This window comes from Bufo bufo, chromosome 7, assembly GCF_905171765.1.
Source record: "Bufo bufo chromosome 7, aBufBuf1.1, whole genome shotgun sequence".
In the NCBI taxonomy this organism is placed as follows: Eukaryota; Metazoa; Chordata; class Amphibia; order Anura; family Bufonidae; genus Bufo; species Bufo bufo.
The window spans coordinates 27525409-27541207 of record NC_053395.1 but is presented as its reverse complement, the minus strand read 5'-3'; the positions used below and the strand labels follow the sequence as shown (position 1 = coordinate 27541207).

At 47.7% G+C, this 15799-nt stretch overlaps 1 protein-coding gene across 2 annotated transcripts in view; it reads left to right on the top strand.

The window, feature by feature from the left end:
• Window positions 1–15799, top strand: part of LOC121008957 — a 66732-nt gene that overhangs the window by 1045 nt on the left and 49888 nt on the right. For both annotated transcript variants that reach the window (XM_040441792.1, XM_040441793.1), the window contains exons 2-14: window positions 2839–2948; window positions 3076–3171; window positions 4336–4641; window positions 5934–6015; window positions 6169–6346; window positions 7230–7406; window positions 8449–8724; window positions 9169–9316; window positions 10592–10771; window positions 10851–11003; window positions 11203–11397; window positions 13578–13688; window positions 15012–15156. In XM_040441792.1, coding sequence (XP_040297726.1) covers window positions 2839–2948; window positions 3076–3171; window positions 4336–4641; window positions 5934–6015; window positions 6169–6346; window positions 7230–7406; window positions 8449–8724; window positions 9169–9316; window positions 10592–10771; window positions 10851–11003; window positions 11203–11397; window positions 13578–13688; window positions 15012–15156 — 2157 coding nt within the window. The remainder of the gene's footprint in view (window positions 1–2838; window positions 2949–3075; window positions 3172–4335; window positions 4642–5933; window positions 6016–6168; window positions 6347–7229; window positions 7407–8448; window positions 8725–9168; window positions 9317–10591; window positions 10772–10850; window positions 11004–11202; window positions 11398–13577; window positions 13689–15011; window positions 15157–15799) is intronic.

Sequence of the window (15799 nt, the reverse complement as noted above, 5' to 3'; positions counted from 1 at the left end):
TCCTGAGTCACATCCTGTATTATACTCCAGAGCTGTACTCACTATTCTGCTGGTGGAGTCCCTGTGTACATACATTACATTACTTATCCTGTACTGATCCTGAGTCACATCCTGTATAATACTCTAAAGCAATTATGTCACATTACAGGGATAATACAGACAGTGATGTCACAGTACAGGGATAATAAACACAGTGATGTCACAGTACAGGGATAATAAACACAGTGATGTCACAGTACAGGGATAATAACCACAGTGATGTCACAGTACAGGGATAATAAACACAGTGATGTCACAGTACAGGGATAATAAACACAGTGATGTCACAGTACAGAGATAATAAACACAGTGATGTCACAGTACAGGGATAATAAACACAGTGATGTCACAGTACAGGGATAATAAACACAGTGATGTCACAGTACAGGGATAATAAACATAGTGATGTCACAGTACAGAGATAATAAACACAGTGATGTCACAGTACAGGGATAATAAACACAGTGATGTCACAGTACAGGGATAATAAACACAGTGATGTCACAGTACAGGGATAATAAACACAGTGATGTCACAGTACAGAGATAATAAACACAGTGATGTCTCAGTACAGGGATAATAAACACAGTGATGTCACAGTACAGAGATAATAAACACAGTGATGTCTCAGTACAGGGATAATAAACACAGTGATGTCACAGTACAGGGATAATAAACACAGTGATGTCTCAGTACAGGGATAATAAACACAGTGATGTCACAGTACAGGAATAATAAACACAGTGATGTCACAGTACAGGGATAATAAACACAGTGATGTCACAGTACAGGGATAATACACACAGTGATGTCACAGTACAGGATAATAAACAGTGATGTCACAGTACAGGGATAATAAACACAGTGATGTCACAGTACATGGATAATAAACAAAGTGATGTCACAGTACAGGGATAATAAACACAGTGATGTCACAGTACAGGATAATAAACACAGTGATGTCACAGTACAGGGATAATAAACACAGTGATGTCACAGTACAGAGATAATAAACACTGTAATGTCACAGTACAGGGATAATAAACACAGTGATGTCACAGTACAGAGATAATAAACACAGTGATGTCACAGTACATGGATAATACAGACAGTGATGTCACAGTACAAAGATAATAAACACAGTAATGTCACAGTACAGGGATAATAAACACAGTAATGTCACAGTACAGGGATAATACACACAGTGATGTCACAGTACAGAGATAATAAACAGAGTGATGTCACAGTACAGGGATAATATACACAGTGATGTCACAGTACAGGGATAATAAACACAGTGATGTCACAGTACAGGGATAATAAACACAGTGATGTCACAGTACAGGGATAATATACACAGTGATGTCACAGTACAGGGATAATAAACACAGTGATGTCACAGTACAGGGATAATAAACACAGTGATGTCACAGTACAGGGATAATAAACACAGTGATGTCACAGTACAGGGATAATAAACACAGTGATGTCACAGTACAGGGATAATAAACACAGTGATGTCACAGTACAGAGATAATAAACACAGTGATGTCACAGTACAGAGATAATAAACACAGTGATGTCACAGTACAGAGATAATAAACACAGTGATGTCACAGTACAGGGATAATATACACAGTGATGTCACAGTACAGGGATAATAAACACAGTGATGTCACAGTACAGGGATAATAAACACAGTGATGTCACAGTACAGGGATAATATACACAGTGATGTCACAGTACAGGGATAATAAACACAGTGATGTCACAGCACAGGGATAATAAACACAGTGATGTCACAGCACAGGGATAATAAACACAGTGATGTCACAGTACAGGGATAATAAACACAGTGATGTCACAGCGCAGGGATAATAAACACAGTGATGTCACAGTGCAGGGGTAATAAACACAGTGATGTCACAGTGCAGGGATAATACACACAGTGATGTCACAGTACAGGGATAATAAACACAGTGATGTCACAGTACAGGGATAATAAACACAGTGATGTCACAGTACAGGGATAATAAACACAGTGATGTCACAGTACAGGGGTAATAAACACAGTGATGTCACAGTACAGGGATAATAAACACAGTGATGTCACAGTACAGGGATAATAAACACAGTGATGGAAAATAACACATGGGGGGTCATCTATGACCAGATATATACCACTTTTGTGGCGTACATCTGGCGCAGAGTCTGTTGCACTCCATGGTGCGGCAGAATCTGCGACTTCTTCCCCGCTCACGCCAGGTCTAAAATAAAGTGGGGAAGGAAAGGCCGGCGGTCCGTCTCCTTCATCATTTTCTACTCCTGTTTTAGGCGCAGACAATGGTCTAAATGTAAGACGGTAAGGAAGTTTTCTTACATTTAGACTTGTGCTGGATGCGCCAATGTTATGTAGTGGCCGGCGCCTCTTCCTAACTTCGGCGGATGCACCGTCACCTATAGGGGTTATTAAGAGCGGCATCTAAAACGTCCGTCTTAATGGATGTGCCCCATAGTGTCCATCCGCCGGGATGTGACATTACTGTGACTGGTGCGTCAATTCCCTTTTCTCTCTATTGACACTAGACATTTTTGGGATACCAGTTGGACGTACATCACATCTCACCCCCAGCATTTCCAAGACGGGTGATGTCTGGTCCCTCATTCCCAGTGGTCGTACATGGGTGTGAACTCTCCATTCTACAGATACCGCCGAATGCTGTCAGTGTAGGGGGATACACAGGGGGGGGCGTCTCAGTATATATGTATACCTGTTACATGAGGGTCTTCTGCACACAGGTGAGACTCACAATATGGCCTCCAGCAGAAATCGACCAGGAGCTGATGAGCTGGAGCTGTTCCTTTCCTCTGTGACGGCGCCGTCCGTGGATTCTGACACGAGCTCCTCGGTGAGTCCCCTGTGTAAGGGTTGGGGGTCTGGAGAAATTCCCCGATCCTGTCCTCCTAGGAGGATGAGGAGTCTTCCCTCCATTGTGGATATGATCACCACTCCTAAACACGTCACTCTTTCCACAGTCTGACCTTGAGTTGGAGGAGCTGGAGGTCTTCCAGAGGGATGACTGCCACCTGTCTGATGTGTCGGATGATGAGGATGATGACTTTATAATTAAGGTGAGAAAAACCTTTTCCAGAGGTGTAAAAGAGGGTGAAGGTGAGGCTACCCTGCAGGGTCCGTGTACCTGGCCCATACATTAGACATAACCATAGGCCTGGTGGGCTGGTAGATGTCTCCTGTATGGAGCAGCCTTGTCCACTGTGTCGCTCCATACAGAGGCAATAACTTATACTGCGCGGTATACCGTGGGTGACGTATTCCTGTACAGTGGCACACGTCAAAGGGTATCCATCTGCAAATCCATCCGATGCAGTGCGGATTGACCCCAGAAGTGACCTGTCAATACTACTTTTTTTTATCATGGCCCCGGATTTGGATATTATAATGCAGGGGTGAAACTACAACTCCCAGCATGCTTCATTCACTTCCACGGGAGTTTCAAAAGCAGCCGTAGCAAGTGTGCCTGCTGGGAGTTGTAGTTTCACAACCGCTGGCATGCCACAGGTTGCTGACCCCCGCCTTAATGGTTTGTAGTCTGCCTTCATGTAAAATTTGGGGGGCTTGACATGTCACTTCATCACGTGCATGTTGTGCCATAGGATAGGGGGGGAGGGGTCTGATCAATGGGTCCCATTCCAATCCAGAGAACGCGGATCCCATTTTTCTGTCCTGCGCATGCGCCATGCCGCTCCCATTCATTCTCTAGGTTACTGCCGGAGATAGGAGAGTACAGCTCTTGGGTCCCATAGAAAATGAATGGAGCGGAATGGCGCATGCGCAGCCTGATGCTTCAACAGGGTGGGAACATGGGACCCTTGTTCTGAGAATCAGTGGGGGTCTCAGCGGTCAAACCCCAACAGTTCAGTTGGTTATGTGGCTAGGTGATTAACTTTTTTATACTCGGCTCAACCCCTTTAAAGGGAACGTCATACCAAGATGGACCCACTGAAGCAGGGACCCTTGGAACCTCCAGCGAAGCCTAAACATGGGGGTGCGTGTTCCTGGCAGAGAAGTGACCACACATCCACAAGTACTCGCCCTTACAGTGAATGGGGGATGTGGAGTTAGGGGTGTAAGCGGTTGGACCCATGTAAGAAGAGAGCCTGAGCCCCTAGACCTATTTAAAGGGGTCAGGGCTATTGGGCAGGTGGATATGCTGCGAGGTGGCCCGTCCTGGTGAATGGTGCCCTGTGCCCATCTGGTTCTTCTTTCTGTTTTAGGTTCTGCCTGCACCAGAGATCGGCCAGACAGGCGGTGGTGGCGCTGTGCTATCTGATGGTGTTGGATCCCTAAATCCCCCAGATTCGCCAGGCTCTCCACCAGGTTGTCCTGCTGTGTGCTGCCCTAACATGGATGAGACCCGAGAAGACCCAACACATGGAGCTCCTTCTCAGATCACTGTCTCCGCAGAGCTGGACAATCTTGAAAGAATAGCTGTAGATCGCCTTGTAAAACCTAAGAATGGTCAAAAAGACTACAACTCCCATGAGGCAGGGGTGGAACTGTTCCCTTTGCCCTCCGTACAGGTGAGTGAGACTTCCACCACCCCTTAAAGCTTCCATAGAGACGTCTAATGCCTGAGCAGGACGTCGGCCATGTCACCCAGGTGCCCTACGTACGGAGGAAAAGAGGAATTGGCAGAACAGAAATGTTAACAATTAAGAATTTAAAGGGGTCCATTCTTACAAAAAGAGCCAGAAAGGCACACAAAAAAAAAAAAAAAACTGAAGAAGAATGGTACTTACCTCCCTGATCCCTTCGCCCTTCCCCTGTCTCTGCTTTGTGGTCCCACTTGACACATAGGAAATGTCCAATCACTGTCTACGGGGGGGGGGGGGGGGGGGGGGGGGGGTCACTGCGGCGGTCAGTGATTTGCTGCGCAGGTATTTCTTAAATATAGCGAGTAGAGCTCACTAGGTACTCAGGAAGGGTCGGAGCAGGAGCAGCGGGGGATGGGTAACGTGAGTATCTCAGATTTTCTTTTTGTTTTGTTTTAAGTCATTCTGACATTTTTTTTTAACCTGATCGACAACCCCTTTAAGGATTGATTTCTAACTGCCTATTTTTTTTGTTAAGGGGTTGTCTCACCTTGGTGGCATATGGCTAGGATATGCCAACAATGTCAGATAGGTGCAGGTCCCACCTCTGTGACCCGCACTTATCTTTAGAACGGAGCCCACAAAGTGAAGGAGAGTGGAAAGCGCATGCGCAGCCACCCTCCATTCATTTCTATGGGAGTTCCGAATATAGCCGATCGCTGGCAGGGCTATTTCTGGCAGTTTGGCAGTGCCATAGAAGTGAATGGAGAGCACGCTGTGTCGCGCTCTCTTTCAGTTTGGGGGCCCCGTTCTAGGGATAGGGATAGGTACAGGTCCAAGAGGTGGGGGCCACATCTATCTGACGTTGGTGGCATATCCTAGCCATATGCCACCAATTTGCGAGGTGAGACAACCCCTTTAAGCTTTAGCTGGAGCCTCCCTTTAATTCTCATCGTGTTACCAGTATGGAGCACGACACATTACACATCACCAAAATAAAAGGTGGTTATCACTGAGCGTCCATAACACAAGACCCAAAGTACTGCGAAGAAATTGTTGATCAAGGCATGTCATACACTAAACCAACTTCAGGTGGCGCCAGTGGACAGCGCGCCAGTGCAGTTTCATGATATGGATGACTGATCTTCAGGATTGGTCATCAATATCTGATTAGAGAGGGTCCGGCTCCCGGCACCCCTTGCCCATCAGCTGTTTTTTTTTTTTTTTTCACTTTTTACTATCATTGCTGGTCGTAAAATGTTTTTTCCACTTGTTTTCAGCTGATGGATCAGGAGGATTTGGAGACGATCCTTCAACGTCTGACAGACGAGGTTAAATTATCAATCTCCGCAAAGCATCCAGGTGAGCTCGGTGTAGATGCCCACACCACGTCCAATAGCCCGGCACCTGAACCTCCGCCCTCCTAGAGGTTTCATATCCTGGATGACAATGTGGGGATATTGTGGGTCACACATGGATGCGTATGTTGATATGCAGCCTCCTTGCTGTCCACAGAAGAAGCCTTGCCCCCGTCCATACCATCTATGGAGAACACCACAAAGAAACGGCAAGAGCAAATCATGGAGCAGCTGGTTGAATTAAGCGCCAGGCAGTCACAGGCCAGGAGTCCTCATCAGTGTCTTAAAGGAGAACACGTGGACAACGTCGTAGTCAACTCTGAGAGTTGGAACAGGTATCCTGGTGGGAGACAAGAGCGAGATTTGTCGCTAGAGGTTGGGGAGGGCAACCGGGGCATGTTCTCCAGATGTTGGATGCCAGGGGTTGCACCAACAAGGCGCTGCATGTAGATACAGGGTGAGTGCAATGAACTTAGCTTTTACTGTGGGTGAAGGAAAGACGACCTACAGCTCTGGTAAGAGCCTACAACAAGCCTGGGTAGGTCATGGGTGACCATAGGTTTTTATGTTCCAGTCACTAGAGATGTGGGTAGCAGAACCTACCCTTTTAACCATGTTTCAGCGCCCTTTCAGGGGTTCTCTGGCTCTTTAAAGTTGATGGCTTGTCCATAGGATAGGCCACCAACATTAAAGGGGGTATTCTCATCTCAAACATTGGTGGCATATTGGTAGGCTATGTCATCAATGTCGGATAGATACAGGTCCCTCTTCTGTGACCCACTCCTATCTCCAGAACGGGGCGCCCAAAGTGAAGGAGAGTGCACCTCATCACGTGGCCACCCTCATTTACCACTATAAGACTTCTGAACACGCTTGGCCGTTTTCAAAACTCCTATAGAAGTGAACAGAGAGCACGCCGCACGTGAGTGATGTGTTCTCCTTAGCTTCTGGAGATATGAACAGGTCCCAGGGGTGGGACTCGCATCTATCTGACAATGGTGGCATATCCTAGAGATATACCACCAATGTCTGGGATCAGCAGGTCCCCTTGATTGTTCACATTGCTCCGTACAGCACAACGCTGTACTTTTAGTAGTCAGACCACTACTTCATTCATATGGGTCCAGTGATCGGCGGGGGTCCCAGCAGTCCTGCGGATAGGGGAGAGGTTTAAATCTTTCGAAGCCCCTTTAATCACTCAGAACCTGTTGTCCTCAGCAGACCAAATGGGAACGAGAAGAAAATGAAAATGGTGCATCAAAGGAGAGGCGCGGAACATAACCCCACAGTCTTCATAGACCTGAGAGTGACGTCCTCCACTCCAAACCTGATGACTGGTGGTGGTGGAGAACCAGTTCAGAAGATCCCGAGGAGAGCAGATGTGCCACAGTATGTGTAAGTCCACAGACTGATCACCCATGGTGGATGATGTAACATGACTGACATTGACACAAGGCTATTGATAGAGGAACCAGACGGAGGACGGCAAATATTAATTCAGACGTGAAGATCAGAGGCAGGACCATTATTGTGTTATAATGCGGAAGGAATGGATCTGTAGTGAATAGATATCATATATTGTAATGGAAATCTACCTCTCCACCAGTATGTGATCCCTACTGATGTATACTGTGCAGAGAGTGTCCTTACATCGCCATCTCATGGACATTGGTGGCACTGCAGTTTTGTTCTCCATGATAATTTTATAGTTCGGGTTGTTACGGACGCAGCAATACCTTTTGTGTATTTTTTTTAAATGTTTTTTTTTTTTTACATTTAATTTCAGACCCTATAAATTGCATAATGCTGACAGTCACCCTGTTAGGCCCTGCCTCTGAGCAGACCTGGGGACCATTTTTAGGCCCCTGCTGCCATAGCAAACCATCCATACCCCATATTGACCACAACATCTAAAGTGTTAAATGGGCAGGATTGGAGTAAACTCTATTCTTAACCATTAGAGTATGGTGACAGATGTATAATACAGCCGACGCCTGCAGGTGATGGCGTGGCCTGCGCTATCGCTGTGATGTACTATTATGTCAATTTGTGGGAAATTCATAGTTCTTACATGTGATGGGTATCATTCTGCGTCTATAGCTCCTATACAGACCTATACGTCACCATGGTTACCGACTACAAACAAACCTTGTGTAGTCAGATCCTGCAGTCACCCTCCCCCCCTTCTTTGCAGGTTCTGACTACACAGGGTTTGTTTGTAGTCTGTAACCATGGAGACCCATAGGAGCTGAAGACTATTAACAACTTAGATTTTTGGATGGAGCTATAATAGGCCTTAAGGGGCATCATGACAGTGCAGTAAACAGTTAATAAAGCATAATCAATCCGATATAATGCATGTAAAAAATATTCCAGATAAATGTGAGACACACATACAGCTCTCGTTCATTGTGACCATTGCACCTTGATCCCGCAGGTCAGTGCACACTGGTAAAAGTGCATTACTGCGACAGCTGCGGCACAGCAAGATGAGATCTCGCTCGCCACCGGACCGTGATCCCCAGCGGCCTGTCACCAGCAGTCCAGAGCCCCCCAAAAAGACCACATCCCGTCAGGAGCAGGGGCTGAACACCAAGGTGGAGGTCGGTTCATGCAGCCCTCAGAACAAAGAAGAAACCCCAGAGAAGGATACCAAAAAAGAAAGTCCAAGGAAAAAGAACGAGGAACCGAGAAAAGCTCAGGAAAGCCGCAGGTAATGGGTGATGGACTTTGCTGCAGTGTGCCATGGGGCAGAGAATACCCCTGAAAGCCAATCAGGTGATAAGCAACCTGTGTGGGTACCAAGATAATGACACATGGAGACCATAAAGGTGGCCACACATCTTCAGAAACCTTCGGCCAAACGCTTGCTTGGCCAACAACTATTCCTCTCCATTCTGCTATACACATGCACACTCGGTTTGGCTAAGCGTGCATGTTTTCTCAATGGGGATAGGTGAATAAGCCAATACCAGAAAACAAAAGGATCGGGCATTAAAATTTAACATGCCCGATCGTCTCCTCCCCTGGCATCATCCGCCAGGAAAACGTTGGGAGGAGCCACCCATCGTCAACCCGTCCTGCTGATATCGGGAGTTTGCCCACTTTTCTGTTACGTGTATGGAGGGGTAAATACCATTCTCTCTTGTAACTGCAGCACAGAGGAGCAATCACAGAGAGAAAAGCAGCAGAGGGAAAAGAAGAGCAGGCAGACGATGCAGAGCCAGCTGGAGGGGATGAGACCTCAGAGCTCGGTGCGCGGCCGGCAGACAGCGGCAGAGCAAACACCAGTGCTGTTCCATCTGGTAAGACATTCGTGCCACTGACTTGTGTATGACGTATTGTAATATGGCACTTGGGGGGGAAGGACTTGTCTTGGGGGAAGCATATCTGTCCGCACGGGACGGATATTGCCGTCGCCGATTTGTGTGCAGTAAATGCACCCCTTGTTACAGCACCCGCAAAGTAGAGGGACCAGACCCGTGGTGGAGATTTTAAATCCATAGCGAACAGGAAAAATGGCCATTTTCAGAACTAATAGAAGTCTAGGGGCTATTCACAGGGCCGTTTTTTAATGGCCACTGAATAGCAGCAGTTAAAAAAATGGAACATATCCTATTTTTGGCCGTTTTCACGACCAGATGGGACCCCATTGAAATAAATGGCCCCGTTTTTAACAGCTGTTCAGGCAGGAGTGCACCTGTCTAACAGACGTTAAAAACAAGTAAAAGTGCCTTTCAAAAAAAATAAAACGTGAACGTGAGGAGCACCCGCTCTGCATTGGAGGGAGCAGGACCTGAGTCTCCCAACGTAGTCACATGGTGTTGCTGGGAGCGTCAGGTCCTGCTCCCTCCAGAGCGAGTGTTCCTCACGTTCAAGTGGATGGGGTGAGGGTTTTTTTTTTTTTTTTTTTGGATCTATCTGAATGGAGGGCACTATTGGGGGTCAATATTTATACTGGGGGACATTTTGGGAGGGCCTTATATACTGGGGGCATTATAGACACTGGGGGCACTCCAGGGGGGGGGGGGGCATTATAGCTACTGGGGGAAATATGGTGGCTGTTTTCTATACTGGGGGCTCTGTGGGGGGGGGGGGGGGTATACTATATACTGAGGGCACTGCAGCAGTTGGGATTTTCAGAAAAAAACAAACACACAATGACATTCATCCATTTTAAAACCAGATGCAAAACGGCCATTAAAAATGGATCCAAACATGGATGCAGAATGACAATGCGTCCGTTTTTAATGGCTGTCGTGTGAATGTAGCCTCTCACTTTGAGATGCACAGGCGTCCATATTTTCAGGATCGTTGGGGGTCATTAAGTGATGGCATATTCTAGTAACCCTTGATTAGCTTTGCATGTTACTGCTGCCCTTTGGTACATCGTTCCGCGCCCTTTAGTACAATTAATGGCAATGTATGGTGCTCGTAGCCAAGTTATACGGGTATTCCTAAAAATTGGGAACAAACAGTAAAAATCTGCAAAATTTTTCGCCGTCCAGACATTTTTTAGTGAACACGTCCCAATGCGTTTTAGCGCACAGGGGTGTGACCCACCGTTCTCCTCTTCACAGGAAGCTTCGTACGGCCCGGAGATGGACACATTGCCAGCGAGCGGCAGAGGGGAGGCTTTACTCCTCACTATCCGTCTGTCCCGCTGCGGGCAGGTTCTCGCGCCAGGACAGCACATCAGCCGCTCTGCGCTCTTAATGGCCGACGCGTACAACGCTCTTCTCGCCTGGCTTCTCTCCTTGGTGAGTCCGATGACTGCGCTCTCCTCCTGCATACTCGATACAGCGGCCATTGTCCTCATCTCTTAATGTCTCATGTTAGGTTAAATCTTTAAATCTCCACTACAAGGGCGATGCCCCCTTCCAGGTACTAGGATTTCAACAGATGTGGCGGGAGGAAGGATTGGCGCTGTATGCCTGCGTCTCACCTCGGGAAGCGTCGGCCCTTAAAAGTACCAAGGGGCGAAAGCACAAGGTGGGAAAAATGTGATGAAATGCCAGTAGTAAAATAACTATTCTGGCAACTCTGAGTTGTGGCTTTCCTCTATTATTCCTCTTGGTAAAGTAGATATCAAGTGATGATGAGGAGTTACCAGATACAGTATATTTGGGAATAACTTTTTAAGCGATTCCCTGACGTACAGCCTGTGCTACTGTTTCATTCACTAACACAGGGCAAAGAAGACTTTCGTGGGACATCAAGTTTTTACCAACAGGTGTCCCTGTTCCTGTCGAACCACACTCTGCAGAGCGTCGCCCCCTGGAAAGAGAGCGTCATGAAGCAGCTGCAGGGGCAACTATTCCCGCTAAACCTGGAGGTCCCGGTCGTGAAGCTAAGCAGCATAGTAATGCTGAACCCCGACCCACAGGTAACCAAACCCACACGTCTTACAGGTAGATTGGGGGATTTTTAAAGGAGTTTTTCGGGTGTTTAATATTGATAATTTATCCAGAGCATAGGTCCTCAATATCTGATCAGTGGGAGTCCGACACTGGGCACCCCCCTCTGACCAGCTGTTGGAGCAGCTCGCCAAGCACAGCGCCATACAGTGTATAGTGGCTGTGCTTGGTATTGCCGTTCAGTCTCGTTCACTGGAATAGGACGTCACTGTCCTAGGAGGAGGCCGCAGTCTCTCCAAACAGCCGATCTGTGGGGTTCCCGGGAGTCGGACCCCCACTGATTAGATACCGATGAAAGATAAACCCTTTAAGAATTGTTTTATATAAAAACGAACAGTATCCCACCCCAAAAGAAAATTAAAAAAAGCTAATGGCGGCCATATTGGTTTACACAAAGTGAAGGGAGTTTGAATGGAGTGAAATCCGGTCTTCAAGGGAGTTATGACCCCTCAAAACTGCTGGAAGAGCTTATGTAGGTGGGGCAGTGTATACATAATGGTTATGCTTCTTGTATGACCAAAAAATCTAAGCTTTAATGCTCCTGGCATCAGTACCATAAGTGCCCAGGGGGCACCAGTGATCCAGCGGCAGTGCACAGAAAGCTAAATATGCAAATGGATTTGCAAGTGCCCAGTTGGTGGTCCCGAGCCCAGCAAGTGCCCAGTGGGTGTTCCCGAGCCCAGCAAGTGCCCAGTGGGTGGTCCCGAGCCTAGCAAGTGCCCAGTAGGTGTTCCCGAGCCTAGCAAGTGCCCAGTAGGTGTTCCCGAGCCCAGCAAGTGCCCAGTAGGTGTTCCCGAGCCCAGCAAGTGCCCAGTAGGTGTTCCTGAGCCCAGCAAGTGCCCAGTAGGTGTTCCCGAGCCCAGCAAGTGCCCAGTAGGTGTTCCCGAGCCCAGCAACTGCATAGTGGGTGGTCCCGAGCCCAGCAAGTGCCCAGGCCCTCCACTGTAAAGCTTGCCCTGTGCCTTCCCCTTGGTCTTCATTGACTGCTCCAGCATTGTCACTTTCTTCTGCATTGACATCCATTAAGTTCAAGGAGGAGGCGAGGTTTTCTCATCCTCAGGATATGCAGTAAATGTCTGATAGATGCAGGTCCCACCTATGGGACCCACACCCTGCTCCACAGCGAGGATTCCCCTGACCCCTATCCAGCCTAGTAAGCTGCCATTGGTATCCAAGGTAATACGGTAGTAAAAATGAGAGTATTCAACAAGCTCCCCCTAGTGGTGGGTGCATGGGTGTGCACATTCTGTAATTGGTGAGGTCTCATGAAATTGTGGGATATTACTATTACTTTTTGTACTTACTGTAAAATCTGTTTCTCTTCCGTTCATTGGGGGACACGGGAGTGGGCCGCAAAAAAGCCGGGGGGCCTCAATTAGTCGCGATCCCGGTGGAGCCCCGAACAGATGCCGTAACAAGGTGGAATGGCCTGCAGATGGAGCGCACCCGTCCAACGTCTTCTGCCCCCCGCCCCCCATGGCTCCAGCCGGATCACCACCTTCAGTGTGCGGCCCCTTGGGGAGGGCCGCTACACCGGAAACAGAGGGGACTTGTGGAGGGTGGCCGTGGTGATCCGAAGGCTGGCGGGATGTGCAGAGGCTTTAAGAACCTCTGGTCCTCCTTGACTTCTGGAGGCCGGGAACGAGCAGCGTGTTTGGGGGACCCCCTGATCTCCTGTCTCCTGGGTGGGAATGCAGGCAGGCAGGACTGCCTGAAATCCCGCTAAAAGGAAAGAAAAAATTCAAATTGAAAAAAAAGGAAGCAGATTATCAGACCTGCCTTCTACAGACACTAAGCTAAAAAATCTAGTTTTCTCATCCGTATCATTGGGGGACACAGGCTTGACCATGGGACGTTACAGAGCAGTCCCAAGGGTGGGCCTAAACAAGAACCCTCCGGCCAATCGGAGAACCACCGTCTGCAAAACTCTACGCCCCAGAGAAGCGTCAGAAGACGCAAAGGTGACACTAAGCTAAACCTGTAGGAAGGGTATAGCTGGAGCGAGGAGCTCACACCTTTGTGCTCAGTGTCACCTCCTAGTAGGTCAAGCCTGTGTCCCCCAATCATACGGATGAGAAATTATAATTTTTGCTATTTTCACATATCTGGGATACTGCAGTGATCTGTTCCCATTTTCTCCCCTCTGCAGGCGGTGGAGAAGGTCTTCTCCTCACCCTCTGGCTTTTTCTGGCAAACGTTGGAGACTGAGGAGAAGCTAAGTCCTCTGGCCCCCGAATTCTTCAAGGATAGGGAAATCGAGGTAAGAATCTTCCAGTTCGACAGATAAAGCCGGTAATTTAATTCTATCAAACGCTGCGTTTTCCTTTTATGTCAGCCTGATGGAATTTTGGCTTCTGAAGTAAATCAGTTTAGTCAAGCATTAAAGGGGTTGTGTCATCTCAGACAGTGGGGGCAATCGCTGCTGATAGGTGCAGGTCCCACCTCTGGGTCCCGCACTTATATCGATAACGGAGCGGGCAAAGTCCTGGAGGGTGCACAGCGCATGCACGGCTAGCCCTCCATTCATTCCTATGGGGCCCCCCGAAAATAGCCAAGGTCTGGCTCGGCTATTTCCGACGGCCCCATAGAAATGAATGGGAGCGTGCCACTCGGCTATTTTCAGCAGGCCAATAGGAAGGCTTGGTGGTGGCCGGACCCAACACCGCCGGCCTTATGTTAGACTTGGTTTTAGAGATAGGTGCGGGTCACCATTTCTGAGATGGGAATACCCCTTTAAAGGAGTTGTACATGGTGAGATCATTTTTCTGCAAGAAACAGTACCATACCTGTCCATGCAACTCAGCTCTATTGAAGTGTATGGCGCTGACCTGCAATACCATCTATAACCTGTGGCAGGGGAGGCGCTGTTTTATGGAAGAAAGCAGCCATGTTTTTCTAATCATGTGCAGCCCCTTTAATACATCATCTAGTCTTGTAATGCTGGATGACTAGAGATATCCTGCCCAGAACTCTAGGTAACTTGGGTGACAACCCATTTCTGTGCTTTCAATTAGTGGTTGTCATGCAGCAATTGACATTTATAACTTGTCCACAGGATAGGAGATACATGTTTGATTGCAGGGGTCTCCCTGATCTCTAGGACAGATGGGCCCCAATGCCCCTTTTCATGACTGCAGTGTGGAGGACTTTGAATGGAGTGGTGGCCGAGCATGCCCGCTACTACTCCATTCACAATCTATGGCAATGACAGGTTGGCTGAGTGCTATACATGCTATGTTAGTCGGCCCAATAAACTTGACTAGAGTGGTGGCCGAGCATGCCCGCTACTGCTCCATTCAAAGTCTATGGTAATGACTGGTTGGCTGAGTCCTATACATGTCCGTTATTCCAATAGACTTTGAATGGTGCCGTGGTCGAGCATGCCCTCTACTGCTGCATTCAAAGTCTATGGCAATGACGGGTCAGCGAGTCGTATACATGCTCACTCACATCCTAGCATGAGACCCTCATGCTAGTGATCAGAGGGACCCCCAACAATCCAATATTTATCTCTATTCCTGTGGTCAGGGTCCATTGTGAAGAAGTTCTTAGGACCCTTCCTTTTTTTTCCTTCTCTCCATAGGTGGTCCCTATCATAATGTACGATACCCTCCTCCATGATTCTGTTGCTTTTCACCATGCTTTGCACCTCATCCTCACAGCCGGGCTGGATGTATGTGGAGTAAGACTGCTATACCCAGAAGTCTCCGCTCTGCGTCCTAACATATGTACGTGTGTGTTTTTATACATAAAGTTATACATATATACAGGGTGAGTCAAAAGTCGCAGGACACCCCTTTATCTCAGAAACTAAAGGGAAACTGAAATATCTGAAGACCCCAGCAAGTAATGGGTGAGGGGGGGCTATCTTTTGGGCTATGTCCAGAACATCTTGTCCGCCGACATATTGGATCAAGGGAAGGGGGTCATGTAGCATATCAGAGAAGATCATAATTTTCTCAGAAATCGATTGCCGTAGTCAGATTTGCAATATCTATTGTGGTTCAAAAGTTATCAACACAGAAATGTGCAACAACAACCGGGAACGTTCCCTGTGATGCACAGCTATTTGACATGTTCAGCGTCTTGTCCCTGGTGCTGAACACAGAGCTGAAGGCTCAAAAGTTTTGAACTTTCTGTGTTAATAACAATAACGGAAAGTTCAAAACTTTTGAGCCTTCAGCTCTGTGTTCAGCACCAGGGACAACACATTGAACACGTCAAATAGCTGTGCATCACAGGGAACGTTCCCGGTTGTTGTTGCCCATTTCTGTGTTGATAACTTTTGAACCACAAAAGATATTGGAAATCTGATTGTGGCAATCGATTTCTGGGAAAATGATTTGATATGCTAGAGGACCCCCTTCCCAT